Source organism: Narcine bancroftii, chromosome 2, assembly GCF_036971445.1.
Source record: "Narcine bancroftii isolate sNarBan1 chromosome 2, sNarBan1.hap1, whole genome shotgun sequence".
Lineage (NCBI taxonomy): Eukaryota > Metazoa > Chordata > Chondrichthyes > Torpediniformes > Narcinidae > Narcine > Narcine bancroftii.
Genome location: NC_091470.1, coordinates 186018788 through 186034963, shown reverse-complemented (window position 1 = coordinate 186034963; position 16176 = coordinate 186018788). Strand labels below are relative to the sequence as shown.

Below are 16176 nucleotides of genomic sequence, written 5' to 3'. Positions count from 1 at the left end.
CTCATCAGTGAAAGATGATGCCTTGCACATTTGTCTTAGACCATAAGAAATAGGCGCAGAAATAGGCTATTCAGCCCATCAAGACTGCCCCTCCATTTAATCATGAGCTGATCCATTTTTCCACTCAGCCCCACTACCCAATCTTCTCTCCATAAACCCTGGCTGGTTAAGAACCTGTCAATCTCTGCCTAAATACACCCAATGACCAGACAACAAATTCCACAGATTCCCCACCTTCTGTCTAAAGAAATTCCTCCTCGTCTCTGGTCTAAGCGGACACCCTTCAATCCAGAAGTTGCGCCCTCTTGTCCTAGAATCTCCCACCATGGGAAACAACCTAGTCTGTCCGCACATTTCAACATTCAGAATGTTTCAATTACATTCCTCTCATTCTCTTAAATTCCAATGAGCACAGGCCAAGAGCTCCTCAGATGATAACCCTTTTATTCCCAGAATCATCCTTGTGAACCTCCTCTGAACCCTCTCCAATGTCAGCAGATCCTTTCTTCCATGAGAAACGTTTGTGATCCCCCCCACCTTGAGATTTAGACTGCAGTGGCTTGTTGTGCTAATGCACAAAGGAGTGTGGCCAGATCAGGCCTGAGGCAGACGATAGCCACAGAGTCTTACTCATCAGCTTCCCACATCTATGGAGCCCTCAGCCATGTTCAGGGAACATTCCAGCTTACCATGATGTCCCAACCTATGTAAACCTACTCGACAACAATCGAACCTTTCCTCACATCACAGCCATAACCACTGGCATCACCAGGGGAGTGCGGGGGCTGGGGGGGACATTTTTGAGCAGTGTTTCAGCAGAAATTTAGGTCATCAACAAAATGGAGAGAGTGCAGAGAAGATTTACAAGAATGCTGCCTGGGTTTCCGGGTTTGAATTACAGGGAAAGGTTAAACCAGTTGGGACTTTACTCCCTGAAGCGTAGAAGATAGAGGGCGGATTTGATAGAGGTATTTAAAATTGTGAGGGGGACGGATGGACAGGCTTTTTCCATTGAGAGTGGGAGAGATTCAAACAAGAGGATATGGATTGAGATTGAAGGGGGAAACATGAGGGGGAATTTCTTTACTCAGAGGGTGGTGGGAGTGTGAAATGAGTTGCCGAAGTGGTAGATCCAGACTCCATCTTAATATCTAAGGAAAAGTTGGATAGGTCTATGGACAAGAGGGGTATGAAAAGTTATGGGGTGGGTGTGGGTCATTGGGACTAGGTGGGAGAAGGTGTTCAGCATGGACTCAAGGGGCCGAACTGGCCTATTTCTGTGCTGTAATTGTTATATATTATTTTTTTTCTAAAGCAAAAACACAAAATGCTGGAAAAACACATCCCTGCAGTTCGTAAAACAACAGAAACACTTTTTGTAACATGGATCAATTCACCTACAAGGCTAAAACTCCGATGCTCATTTATGTTTTGAACCTTCTAATATGCCCCGGTCAGAGCTGCTGTTATGACCCAATGGCAATAACACTTCAAATCATGTGGTTTCGTCTGCACAAGCAAACGCTGTTGTTTTTGTTGCTGCTGGGGTTTTTTTAGTTGCTGCTTTTGTCAAATTTTCTGGTTTTATCTCACTACTATGGTAATTACATTTAGTTTTATACAGGAATTACGATTTACGAGTAACATTAGTGCAAGTAACATCACTAAGGATTCTGTATGGTCTGCTATGGGAGGAGGTCCATGGGGTGAGGGGTGTCACCATGAGCTACCACTCCAGATGACATCAATCCTAGTTACACCCTTTATTTGTCTTGCATCCATGTGCCTGCCTAAAGGTCTTTTAAATGCACCTATTTTACCATTCTCCACACCTCCTCTGGCAGTGTATTCCAGGCACCCACTACACTCTGTGTAAATTACTTACCCCTGACTTGTCCCCCAAACTTTCCTCCACTCACCTTGAACAGAGGTCCTCTGGCATTTGCTTCTGTTGCCCTGGGAAAATGGTGCTGGCTACCCACTCTACCTTTGCCTCTCGCGATCTGTTGACTCACCTCTTGTCCTTTGTCACTCCAAAGACAAAGATCCTAACTCTCTCCACCCCGCCTGTCCAATCCAGGCGTTGACCCGCGAAGAGAAGCAGAGGGGATGACGGGGAGCTCGGCAAGCGGGCACGAGAGGGCCTCAGTGGACAAAGGACCCCATGCAGTACATTTTTGGTATTATTACAGGAACCTTGAACCTTCAATCTCCTCTGCACCATCTCCAAAGCATGTACTCAACAAAGAAAGTTCCTCCAGTCTCCCCCCTCCCCCCCAGGGGAGTTCGATAGCTCCCAGTAACCTTGGAGACCATCGCACCAATCAGGGTGGGCATTCAATCCTATCTGTGGAAATCAAAGTTCAAATGAGACTGTCCTTGGTCTGCATCAGGACCCAGCTCTCAGGCATGTGGAGAGTGGGCGTTGGGATAGAGGGAGAGAATTATCTTTGCGTGAGCTTCCCCTTGTAATAAATCTGGAAAAGAAATATCCTGAGAGGTGGAGAGAGTGGGAGAGGAGGAGAGAGGGACAGGACTGCAGGTTATGCAGCACCTACAGGAAGTAAAGGGCTTGAGGGGTGGGACACGGATGATAAGCAGGGAGAGGGAATTAAAATTGCAAACAAGGATGGGTAATGGACTGACAGAGAGCGCGAGAGGCACGGACACACTCAATGCTCCACTGTACCTGTGGTGGTGATATGGGTGGTGAGGGGCTGGGTGCGCACCGACCCCAAGATCCCGTAGAGATAGATGGTGTATCTGGTGGAGGGTCGGAGCCCCACGATGAGGTACCCTCTCTTCCCGCCAGCCACCGTGACGTTCTGGGTCTCCTGCGACCCCCGCACCCTGTACTGGATCAGGTAGGAGTCAAAGGTTCTGTCCGCAGTCCAGGAGAGGCGGATGGAGTTGGCTGTGATGCTTGGGGCTGACAATCTGCCCAGTCTCACTGGAGTCTCGGGAACTTTCTCTTGCGAGGCTGAAAAGGAGAAGCCGGGGGTGGTGAGGAGATGTCGGAGAGGCAGGGCTGCCCACAGACAGCCAGTGGCAGAAGGCGATGGGTGCATCTGTCAGAAACCTGCAAGCTTCACAGAAAGTGCGGGCTACCATGCACTGAGTCCCCGCAGCTCCAAAAGGATAAACCTCTGGGAATATGGTTGAACAACGGTGTCTGCAGACTCTGGGATCGAGTGCTGGAGAAACTCAGCAGGTCTTGCAGCATCCATGGGAAGGAAAGGGCGACCAAGGTTTCAGGAAGGTGTGAGCAAAACACAGGCAGCCACCTGATTAAAAAGGTGGGAGAAGGAGAGGAGGGAGGAAGGGGGAAGGGTTTGGAGCATAAGCTAATTCCCACACCGACATGTCCATTCATGGCTTCATGCACTGCCAACTGAGACTGCCTGCATATCGAAGGAACACCTAATATACCGTCTCGTACTCTCCAACCAGTCAGCGGCATTGACATTGACCTCCAGTTTCTGTTAAATCCCTACCCCATCTCTCTTTCTCTCTTTCTCCCCTTCTCTCTCCTCCCTCTCCCTCCACTCCCTCTCTAAACCTCCCCTCTCTCTCTCTCTCTCTCTCTCTCTCTATCCTCCTCTCCCATCTCTTTTTTTTTCTCTCTCTCTATCTATCACTGTCTACTTTTCTCCACATCCCCAACCCCTCCCCTCCCTATCAACTCAGCTTTTTTCACTTCTATCCTCCCACCTGAATCCATCTTTGACCTCCTATGACCGGCTGCTCCATAGTACCTGTGGTGGTGATTTGGCTGGTGAGGGGCTGGGTGCGCACAGACCCCGAGATCCCATAGAGGTAGATGATGTATTTCGTGGAGGGTTGGAGCCCCACGATGAGGTACCCTCTCTTGCTGCCAGCCACTGTGACGTTCCGGATCTCCTGCATTCCCTGGACCCTGTACTGGATCAGGTAGGATTCGTAGGTTCTGTGTGGGGTCCAGGAGAGGCGGATGGAGTTGGCTGTGATGTTTGGGGGTGACAGGCTCACTGGAACCACAGGAACCTTGTCTTCAGAAGCTAAAATACAGAGATTAAGGTAATGAGAGGGTGTGGAAGCCACTGCTTGCCTGCACTTGGCAGCAAATGAGAAGAAATCCCCAACCTTCGGAACTGGATTTCCGACATCAATTTGAAATCGGAAGCTCCGCAGAAAATTTTTAAAAATCCATCTGTACATCATATCAGAAAAGCAAATTTACAACATTTCCTGGTCGTTGTTCCAGGTATAATAAATGGGAAAATATTTTCAAGTCTACGAGCCAAAACTTTGGATAGAATATTTTAGTGTCAATGTTGAGCAGAGAAATTGGCCTGTGTGAAGAGCAGTTGACTGGATTTTTATTCTTTTTTAAGAATTAGTGAGATAGAAGCCTCGGAAAAAGATGGTGGAAATTTGCGCAATTTGATTCTCCAGGAAATCCATCAGGACCTGGTGATTTCCCAGAATGTAATGAACGTACAGCCTCGGCAATTTCTTCACACGCTCCTCCGCTACTCATACTCAAAAGTTACGTGATGCCATGTCATGTTTAAACTTAGATATGGTTAGATGGGTTTGTGTTCGAACTGATGAGTTGTTCGCATGACATTTCTCTCTGCGCAATCCACTATTCTTTGTTCCTTTTCCCTTTTCTATCTTCTATACTTCTTTTTATTTTTCAATTTTTTTTTTCCTTTTCCTTTTTCTTTTTGGGGGGAGGTGGTGGGGGGAGGGAGGGGTTTTGGGGAGAGGGGAAACCATCATGTACGTAATCAATTTGCTCTCTTTTTGCTATCTGTATGTTAAAATAATTGTAGTTACTGCATGTATAGATTATTAAATCTATTATTAAACACGGAGGAGTCATGTGATGGAGTAGTGGCCGGTCAGGGAATTCCAGCCCTCTCTGGAAAAGTTGAAAAAAAACCGCACAAAACACAAGGGTACAAGAGTAAAAATTAAAACAAAGTAAAAATAAAGGTGAGAAGAAAATGGCAGTGAAGAGAGAAAAGTCGAAAACAATGGGAAGAAAAGAAGATGAAAGAATGTCGGAAGAAGAAGGTGAAGGCCTTACCTGTCCGAGGAGGCCCACCGCGGAGAGAGAAGCCCGCTCCCTCAGGTCAGTGGAAGTCCCGGGCTCGGGACTACAAAAATGGCTCGCAGAGCCGAGTAAAAGTGAGCAACCGCGCATGAAAAAAACACACTGACGGGAGGGGGGAACAGCTGCGGAGTCGATCTCCACAGCTGAGAGAGTCACCTGCAGCACAGCAGCAGGTGCAGAACATAGAAAATAACGACAACAAGAAAGAAGAGGGTAAAAAGAAAACAAGGAAACAACAGATGGTCAATCCAGAGGAAGAAGAAGAAGAAGAACAGAAAGAAATGGAAGAAGAAGAGAAAGGCAAGACAATGGATATTTTTTTTTAAAGAATATATGGAATCAGTGAAAGAATGGCAATTACAAGAATTTAATGAGATTAAAAGAAGAATTAAGAATGCAGAAGAAAAAATGAATAAAATAGAAATGGTCATATCAGAGATAGGAAAAAGAGTGGATAATGTGGAAGAACAAGAAATAATTGTAGAAATGGAAGTAGAGGACTTAAAAGAGAAATTAGAAGAATCTAATAAAAAAGTTAAAGAGGCACATGAGCTGTTAGCTCAGAAGATAGATAGAATGGAAAACTATAATAGAAGAAATAATATAAAGATAGTGGGCCTTAAGGAAGATGAAGGAGGCAAGAATATGAGAGAATTTATAAAAGATTGGATCCCCAGGGTCCTAGGAAGACCAGAATTACAGGAAGAAATGGAAATAGAGAGGGCACATAGAACATTAGCCACGAAACCACAGCCACAACAAAAACCAAGATCTATTTTAGTAAAATTCCTAAGATATACAACAAGAGAAAATATATTGGAGAAAGCAATGAAGAAAATAAGAGAAGACAAAAAAGCCACTGGAATACAAAGGTCAAAAATGTTTTTTTCTATCCAGACATAAATTTTGAACTCCTGAAGAAGAGGAAGGAGTTCAATACAGCAAAAACGATCTTATGGAAAAAAGGATATAAATTTATGTTAAAGTACCCAGCGGTAATTAAAATAGTTATTCCAGGGCAACAAAACAGACTATTATCGGATCCAGAGGAAGCAGAAAAATTTGCAGAACAACTATAAAACAAGCAGAGAGATGAAGACATGTAACGAGAGTAAAAATGAGCACAAACTATATGTATGTGTGTGTATGGGTATATATATATCTATATATATATCTATATATATATAGATATATATATATAGAGATAGATGTGTATGTATATATATATATATATACATATATCTATATACATATATATATATATATATATATATAGATATATATATATATATATATATATATATATATATAGATTGATGTGTATGTATATATGTGTATACATGAGTGTATCCGTATTTAGAGGAAAATATATAGAGTATAGATAAGAATTAATAATGGAATGAAAGGGAATAGAGGGAATAAGGAGGGAATTAAAAGAGTGACCTTTGTTATATATGAAAATTGAAATCTTTTCCGGGGGGGGCTGGGTGGGGAGGAGTTACGGTCTCTGCAAAATCAGTTGACGCTTGCGAGTGAATTCGCAAATCCAAATGGAGAGGGGAGATGTGGTTGCCCGGCAAGGGATAAAGGGCAACTCAGGAGGGGGAGGGGAGAATGGGGTTAAAGAAGTTTTAAATAGGAGAATAAGGAAAATGTTTGATGTTTTAGAAATGTTGTCTTATAAAGTGTACAAAGCAAGAAAGCAGAAATGGATAAGAAGGAAAGGTGTTGATGGAGAAACGGAAAGGGAAGATAAACAAAGTATAAAATGGCTACGTTGAACTATATGACTTTAAATATTAATGGAATACATAACCAAATCAAAAGGAAGAAACTGCTAAATTTACTGAAAAAAGAAAAAAATTGATATAGCATTTGTGCAAGAAACACATTTAACTGAATTGGAGCACAAGAAATTAAAGAGAGATTGGGTAGGACATGTAACAGCAGTGTCGTATAATTCAAAAGCAAGAGGAGTAGCTATATTAATCAGTAAAAATATACCAATTAAAATAGAAGAGGAAACAATAGATCCAGCAGGGAGATATGTAATGATAAAATGTCAGATATATTCGGAGTTTTGGAATCTACTCAATGTATATTCACCTAACGAAGAAGATCAAAAGTTTATGCAAGATATTTTTTTGAAGATAGCAGATACGCAAGGGAACATATTAATAGGAGGGGATTTCAACCTTAATTTGGATTCAAATATGGATAAAACTGGGAAAAAAATTAACAGAAAGAACAAAGTAACCAAATTTATAATTAAATCGATGCAAGAAATGCAACTTTTGGATATATGGAGGAAACAACACCCAAAGGAAAAGGAATATTCATATTATTCGGGTAGACATAAAACATACTCAAGAATAGACGTATTCCTGTCATCAGCTCGCATGCAAGACAGAGTTAGGAAAACAGAATATAAAGCTAGAATATTATCGGACCATTCACCCTTGATATTGACAATAGAGTGCAAGAACATCCCTCCAAGAACGTATAGATGGAGATTAAACTCCATGCTACTTAAAAGGCAGGATTTTAGAGAATTCATTGAAAGACAAATTAAAATGTATTTTGAAATAAATACAGAATCAGTGAAAGATAAGTTTATACTGTGGGATGCAATGAAAGCATTCATTAGAGGGCAAATAATAAGTTATGTAACCAAGATGAAGAAGGACTACAATCAGGAAACAGAGCAGTTGGAAAAGGTAATAGTAAATATAGAAAAAGAATTAGCAATGAAGGAAGATACAACTAAAAGAAGAGAATTGGCAGATAAAAAAATAAAATATGAAACACTACAAACATATAAGGTGGAGAAGAACATAATGAAGACAAAACAGAAATATTATGAACTAGGGGAAAAACGCATAAAATTCTAGCATGGCAGCTTAAGACAGAACAAGCTAAGAAAATGGTATTGGCATCAAGGAAAAAAGACAAACAAATCACATATAATCCAACGGAGATTAATGAAAACTTTAGAGAATTCTATGAACAATTATACCAAACTGAAAACGAAGGGAAAGAAGGCAAAATAGATGAATTTTTAACTAAAATTGAACTACCAAAATTACAAATTGAGGAACAAAATAAATTAACAGAACCATTTGAAATAGTAGAAATACAAGAGATAATAAAAAAAACTACCAAATAATAAGACACCAGGAGAGGATGGATTCCCAATAGAATTCTATAAAACATTTAAAGATTTATTAATTCCTCCCCTCCTGGAAGTAATCAACCAGATTGACAAAACACAAAGCTTACCAGATTCATGTAAAACAGCAATAATTACAGTAATACCAAAGCAAGGGAAAGATCCACTCGCACCAGTGTCATATAGACCAATATCATTACTTAACACAGATTATAAGATAATAGCTAAATTATTAGCCAACAGATTAGGAGATTATGTACCTAAAATGGTAAATCTAGACCAAACTGGATTTATTAGAAAAAGACAGACAACAGACAATATTTGTAAATTTATTAAGTTAATTCATGCAGTAGAAGGGAGTAAAGCGCCAACAGTAGCAGTTGCTTTAGACGCAGAGAAGGCCTTTGACAGAGTAGAATGGAATTATTTATTCAAAGTATTGCAAAAATTCAGTTTACCAGAGAAGTATATTAATTGGATTAAAGCATTATATAAGGGGCCATTGGCGAAAGTGACAGTAAATGGATATATATCAAAGCAATTTAATTTAAGCAGATCAACAAGGCAGGGATGCCCACTATCACCCTTATTGTTTGCGTTAGCTATAGAACCACTAGCAGAATTGATAAGAACAGAAAATAATATAAAAGGGATAAAAATAAAAGACAAGGAATATAAAATCAGTTTATTTGCGGATGATGTTATAGTATACTTAACAGAACCAGAACTACATAAGAAATTGAAGGAATATGGAGAAGTGTCGGGTTACAAGATTAACGTAAATAAAAGTGAAGCAATGCCAATGAATAATGCGGATTTCTCAAAATTTAAGAAGGAATCACCATTCAGATGGCAAATGCAAGCAATAAGATACCTAGGTATACAAATAAACCATTCAGAGAGCTATCCCCTCCCCATCACCTCAGCCTTTTCACTTCTACCCTTCCGCCTGTATCCATCTTTGACCAGCTATGACCGGACTGCTCCATAGTACCTGTGGTGGTGATGTGGGTGGTGAGGGGCTGGGTGCGCACAGACCCCGAGATCCCATAGAGATAGATGGTATATTTTGTGGAGGGTCGGAGCCCCACGATGAGGTACCCTCGCTTCCCGCCAGCCACCGTGACGTTCCGGATCTCCTGCGTTCCATGGACCTTGTACTGGATCAGGTAGGAGTCGAAGGTTCTGTCCACGGTCCAGGAGAGGCGGATGGAATTAGATGTGACACTTGGGGCTGACAATCTGCCCAGTCTCACTGGAGTCTCACGAACTTTCTCTTCAGAAGCTAAAACACAGAGATTAAGGTTATGAGAGGGTGTGGACGCCACTGCTTTCCTGCACTTGGCAACAAATGAGGAGAAATTCCCAACCTTCGGGACTGAATTTCTGACATCAATCCTAAAATTGGTAGCTCCACAGAAAATTTAAAAATATCCATCTGTACATCATATCATAAAAGCAAAACGGAAAACAATTTCATGGTAGCTATTTTAAAATTTTAAATATTAAGGAAAAAAATCAGAATCAGTATTTATTGTCATGGTCTGGATGGTGGGGGTCCTTGAAGATAGAGACCGTTTCCTTAAGATACCGCCTCTTGTAGATATCCTCGATGGAGTGAAGGCTGGTGCCTGTGAATAAATCCCAGAATCCCTTTCACCAAAGTCTTGATTTCCCTGGTTGCAATCTCTGGATAGTTCTCAAATTTAATCGCCCCACTTCTGGTGGGCATCCCTTCTGCAGCCTGGTGAAAGCCACCCCAGGAACCTCTTTCGATGAACAAGTCTTTTCCAATCGATTCAAGAGGGTACAGAGGGCGAGAAGGGCCTTGGGTGCTGAAGTTGATTGTGTCAAGCGGCCGATGGTTTGAACTGGAGTCGGTGTGGCTGCAGAGGCGGCAGGAGCGCTGGAGGCGAATCCACGGACACTCGGTGTCTCCGAAGGTACCCTCTTTTCATTCTTTTTCTCTTATTGTTAGAGGTGCTGGGCAATGACCATGGTCCCTCTTTGTTTGCCTTACGGCAGACAAAAGTTAAGCTATCTAAGATTCAAGATTCATTCTACTGATAGAGGAATTAGGGGATATGGGGAGAAGGCAGGTAGGTGGAGTTAGGTCATAAATTAGATCAGCCATGATTGTACTGAATGGTGGAGCAGGCTCAATGGGCCATTTTGGCCTACTTCTGTTCCTACTTCCTATGTTCCTATGTACTGTCATGTAATAAAAACAGTCCAATATTACACAAAATTGTTTTTGCCTGCTGTAAAGCAACTGACAAAGAGAGAGAAGCAAAAGAGAGACCCCCTCAAGTTACCGACTGTCCATGGATTCTCCTCCAGTGGATCTGCAGTCTTCACAGCCACACAGAGTCCAGATGATGCACCATCAATAATCACAAGAGACTGAAGTTGTGAAACTGATGGGCTTTTATTAACTATAGACTGGAGCCGCCGTCAACCTCGTTGACTGATCAAGGCAGAGTGGAATGGGGGGGCAGGCAAAGGACTATGGGTAGGATCAGTCTCGGGAGGCGTGTCCAGCCGTCACCAGCCATTCATGGCGCAACAGTGGTTTACCACAACAGTCCAAACCATCAACAGCCCGAGCTCCAGATCCAAACCTCCGGCATGGTCAGGGCCCTCGGCACCCTTTCGCATCCCAGTTCCCCTTCAGCCAGTCCTGAGCCAGTCTCCGGCAGCCCGGTGTGAATTCCTCGACTGCATTCACCAGCAACTTGTGTGGGTTCCTCGCCTCACATCACCAGAAGCCCGCCTGCTGCTTCCAGGTGCTTCTTCAGCCTCAGAGCCCCTCACTGGTCACCGCCCCGTGGGTCAGCTCCTCTACTCCTCCTTCTCAAACAGAGTGGGGTTTCCTCATTTTCTGGTGCCCTATGCCAGTCCTCTGCTTCCCCGGAGCCTGCAACTCCTCGTGTCCGCTGATGATCATAGGCGCCGCCATCTTGGGCCCAGACCCCTCCCCCACCGCGGTCGCAGAATTTTAAATAAATTAAACCATGAACGGTTTGACGGTAGTTGAACTGGGCAGTCGGACCCCACGCTGTGATTCCGATCCTCATGGGCCCACACCATTACAGCGACCCCGACAGTGCCACCATTTTCCATGTGTCACGTATGTTACATTTTTGTGTATTATTACATGACCTTGAACCTTGACAGTTCAGAACAACCTGCACTGTTTGGCAGCTGAAAGGTATCAAAGTGTTGGTGGATTGTTTTGAAGATGGGATATTTCTTTCTTTTGATAGGCTTCGGGAAAAATTTGAGATACCATTAAATTCTTTGTTTGCATATTTTCAAGTACGTAGTTTAGCAGTGAAAAATTTTGGGCGGGAATTGAAGTCACTCAAGTTCAAAAATTTAGTTTTGTAAATGGGGTAAAGAAGGGATTTATTTCAGAAATGTATTCTTTGCTACAAGAGAAAATGGTTAAACCGGATTTAGATAAATCAAAGATTAAATGGGAGAAAAATTTATCTTTGGAATTAACTCAAGAAGAATGGACTAGTAGGTGTGTGTAATGGAAGATTTAAACCGTGTTTTTTACTTTTGCAGCCTTTGCTTCTGCAAGGCTGAGAACCTGCTTGTTTTTTAGAATCAGCAGACATAAGCTAAATTCCACCGAGGGGCCCGAAATGCTGTTATCTGACGAAAGGACATCTGTGTACAAGAACATTTAATCTTCCTGCTTGTTTTGGTCACAGACTGTCAGAGGCCTAGCCTTGATGCAAAATAAACCATTGTATTCAAAGTGATAAGCTGAAAATTATGTTATTCGTTAGAAGCCTAGCATGTTAGCTTGCTCACTTATCTTTCTTACTGTGCTGGGAATAGGTGCTTGGGTAAGCAGTTTTTGGGAAATATAAGCTATGGTCCCGCTGCTGAAGTTTGAGACTCTCCAAAAGGTGGCAACATCTCTCAGCAAGAAGAAGAACTTCTAGAGTCCAGCTAACGTCCCGGTCGGGGGAGGTGGAAAAGCTGCTACCGGCGCCCAGACAACCTGTGCAGTCGTTGCCTCACTTCAGCAGTTGGGACCAGTCCAAGTGTTGATAAGTATAATTGGGAAGGGCTAGCATATTGTAGTTTGAAATGAGCTTTTGAATTTGTAATAAACATTTGTATAAACTGAAGTGCTCTCGGCGTGTGTGTCTATTTTCTTTTGGTAGCTCAAACACTGTGACCAATCTAAAATGAACAAAGTGAGAGATACAAGTTTACCCAGGACAGTGTGAAGATAGTGTGACTAAGTTGATTAATGTGCAATATAATTTAGTGAAATATAATTTTTTTACATCAGTTGTATTTAACACTGGAAAAGTAAAAAAAAAATGGATTTAGTAATTCAGATTTTTGTTTTCATTGTGAGACTCAAATTGGTACTTTTTTTCATTCTGTCTGGTTGTGTGATAAAGTCGTCTTTTTGGATAAGTATTAAAGAGTTTTTGGAGGATTTATTTGAGATTAGTTTAATGCTAGATCCACTGCTTTTTTTAATGGGCCATATTCCAACTTTAACAATGGGTTTAAGAATGGATAAATCTCAAATTGAGTTTATCCGGTTAGCATTAGCAGTAGCTAGGAAGTGAATTGCGATTACATGGAAAAATGATGTGGATTTAAATATGAATCGTTGGCAAAATGAATTGAGATCTTGTATTTGTTTGGAAAAGATAACATATAGTTTATGTAATAATTATCCCTTTTATGTGAAGATGTGGTCTCCATACCTGAAATATCTGGGTTTTGTTAGTATTATGACAGTTATAACCTTTTGTGTTTTTTAAACAAAATGTCAAGGTTTGGCACACTCCATAGCAATGAATAAATAATTGATACATGTTTTTTTCTCCCTCAGTAGAGGGTGTTTTTTTTTGGGGGGGGAGTTTAGAAGGGAGGTGGGGATATGTAGTTTTCTTTTTCTTTTTGGGGGTTTATTTGCTTTGTTATGTGTATTAAATATATCGATAAATAAAGTTTATGCTAAAAAAAGAACAACCTGCCCTGTTTGGACATGGTAGGCAATGGATGTGAACAATGGGAATGATTGCTGAGACTCAGTCATGCAAAGTCTGTGCTAATGTAAAAAAGTTCTCCTTCATGCAGTACTTGTAGTGATGGTGCCGAACAATCCAGGCGGATGGTTTGTGTGTTCCTGAAGTAAATGGAGAAAGGCGGGCTTTCTCCACACAGATTACAACGAACATAGAACAATACAGCTTGATGTACCAACCTAATACGCCTAACTAAAAACCAAAACCCTCCCCACCTCATAACCCTCAATTTTTCTTTTGTGTGCATCTATCTAAGAGTCCCTGATGTTCCAACCTCCATCACCACCCCCTGCAAGGCATTCCGGGCACCCAGAACTCTCTGTGTGAAAAAAACCTACCCCTGATGTCTCCCCTAAACTTTCCTCCCTTCACTTTGTACAGATGTCCCCTGGCGTTTGCTTCTCCCGGCCTGGGAAATAGATGTTGGCGAGAATCTTGTCGAACTCTATTAAGTCTCCTCTCATCCTTCTTCACTCCAGAGAGAAAAGCCCCAGCTCTGCTAACCTTGCCTCATGAGACATATTTTCCAATCCAGGCAATATTTTGATAAGTCTCCTTTGCCCCCTCTCCATCGCATCTGCATCTTCCTATAGTGAGGTGACCAGAAATGAATAATGCTGAGAAAATGTATTTACACAGTTATCCAGGTGCCAGCCACCTGGGTTCGAATCCGGCCCTATCTGGAAGAGGTTTGTACGTACTCCCCTGAGTTTACTCCGTGCCCTCTGGTTTCCGCCCACCTTCCAAAAATGTATAGGGTTTGCAGATTAATTGGGTGTTATCGGGCAGCATGGGGGATTCATGGGACAGGATGGCCTGTGACCATACTGTATCACTAGAAAGGACCTCATTTACTCTTTATTGGCCAGCGGGATTCATAAAATATGGAGTTTAATCATAAATGCATCCCAGTCTCAGTGAACAATGGATAGGATGGAGGGACCTGATGGACATAGAAACTAGAGCATTACAGCACAGTTCCTTCAGCCCATGATGTTGTGCCGACCCAGAGATACCCACCAAAAAGAAAACGAAAACCTCCCTACTTCATAACCCTCTATTCTCCTTTCATTCATGTGCCTTCCTGAGTCTCTCAAATGCCCCTATTGTTCCAGCCTCCACCACCACCCCTGGCAATGCATTCCAGGCACCCATCACTCTCTGTGTAAAAAGCCTACCTGCAATGTCTCCCCTAAATTTTACTCACTTCACTTTGTACAGATGTCCCCTGGCGTTTGCTTCTCCCGGCCTGGGAAATAGATGTTGGCGAGAATCTTGTCGAAGTCTATTAAGTCTCCTCTCATCCTTCTTCACTCCAGAGAGAAAAGCCCCAGCTCTGCTAACCTTGTCTCATGAACAAATTCCCTGTGGCTAAGGAGGATGCAAAGATCACCACCAATACCCCAGCTATCTCTTTCCTCCCTTCCCACAGCATCCTGGGGTCTATCACGTCCAGCTCCATGGACTTATCAATCTTAATGTTTATAAAAAGATCTAGGACTTCCTCTTTCCTCATCTCAACATGGTCCAGCACACACGCACACATGCTTATTCTATTCTGACACTCCTCCCCTGGGAAAAAGATACTGACCATTTACCTTATCTATGCCTCTTAGAGTCATGTGGACCTCCAATCCAGCCAACATCCTGGTAAATCACCTCTGCCCCCTCTCTGTTGCTTCCACATCTTTTCTCTCATGAGGTGATCTGAACTGAACACAATACTGTAAGTATGGTCTCACCAGAGATTTATAGAGCTGCAACATGACCTATCAAACCAATCACCTATTTACTGAAGCCCAACATACCATAGGTCTTTTTAACTTTCCTGTCAATTGTGAGGTGACCTGAAAAGATGTATGGATTTGGAGCTCAAGGTCTCTCTGTTTTTCAACACTGTTAAGTATCCGTCCATTGACCCTGTACTCAGCCTTCAGGTTCGACCTTGGAAAATGCATCACCTCATACTTATCTGGATTGAACTCTGTCACTTTTCCACCCAAACTTGCATCCTGTCCATATCCTCTTGTAACCTACAACACCCTTCAGCTCCATCCACAGCTCCTCCAACCTCAGTATCATCCGTAAACTTACTGACCCATCCTTCCACCTCTTCATCTAGGTCATGGTCTTAGAATCAGAAGGTACCCATTTAAAACTGAGATGAGGAGAAATTTCTTTAGCCAAAGGGTCACGGATTTGTGGAATTCATTGCCACCTACAGCTGTGGAGTTTAAGGGGGAGATTGACAGGTATCTGATTAGTCAGGATATCAAAGATTATGGGATTTGTGGAGCCGACTCGGTGGGCTGAATGGCCTGCTACTGTTCCTTGATCTTGTGTGATATTAATCACAAAGAGATCCCTGTGGAACTCCACTAATCACTGACTTCCAGGCAGAATACTTTCCGTCTACTACCTCTCTCTGCTTTGTATAGCCAATTCTGGATCCACACAGCCAAGGTTCCATGGATCCCACGGCTCATGACTTTCTGAATGCGTCTGTCATGGGGGTCAAATGCCTTACTAAAAATCTATATTCACCACGCCTACTGCCTGACCTTCAATCTCTTTTGTTACCTCCTCAAAAAACTCTATGACCTCATGAGGCAAGACCTTCCCCTCGCAATCCCTGAGAAGACTGCATTTCTCAAATGCTCAGAAATCATCTCCAATAGTTTGCACACTACTGATGGAAGATTCGCTGGTCTATGATTCCCAGGATTCTCTCACAGTTTTCTCTCTCTTGCCATTTTTTTTAACAATTACCATTCTCCAATCCCCGGCACCTCCCCTGTGGCTAAGGAGGATGCAAAGATCACCACCAATGCCCCAGC

At 42.4% G+C, this 16176-nt stretch overlaps 1 protein-coding gene across 1 annotated transcript in view; it reads right to left on the bottom strand.

The window, feature by feature from the left end:
- The window catches only part of LOC138753014 (tenascin-X-like), a 161621-nt gene that overhangs the window by 51970 nt on the left and 93475 nt on the right, over positions 1-16176 (bottom strand). Inside the window, exons 50-54 of the mRNA XM_069915608.1 lie at positions 9265-9555; positions 3756-4037; positions 2690-2980; positions 1609-1685; positions 718-785 (exon numbers count right to left, since the gene is read on the bottom strand). Coding sequence (XP_069771709.1) covers positions 718-785; positions 1609-1685; positions 2690-2980; positions 3756-4037; positions 9265-9555 — 1009 coding nt within the window. The remainder of the gene's footprint in view (positions 1-717; positions 786-1608; positions 1686-2689; positions 2981-3755; positions 4038-9264; positions 9556-16176) is intronic.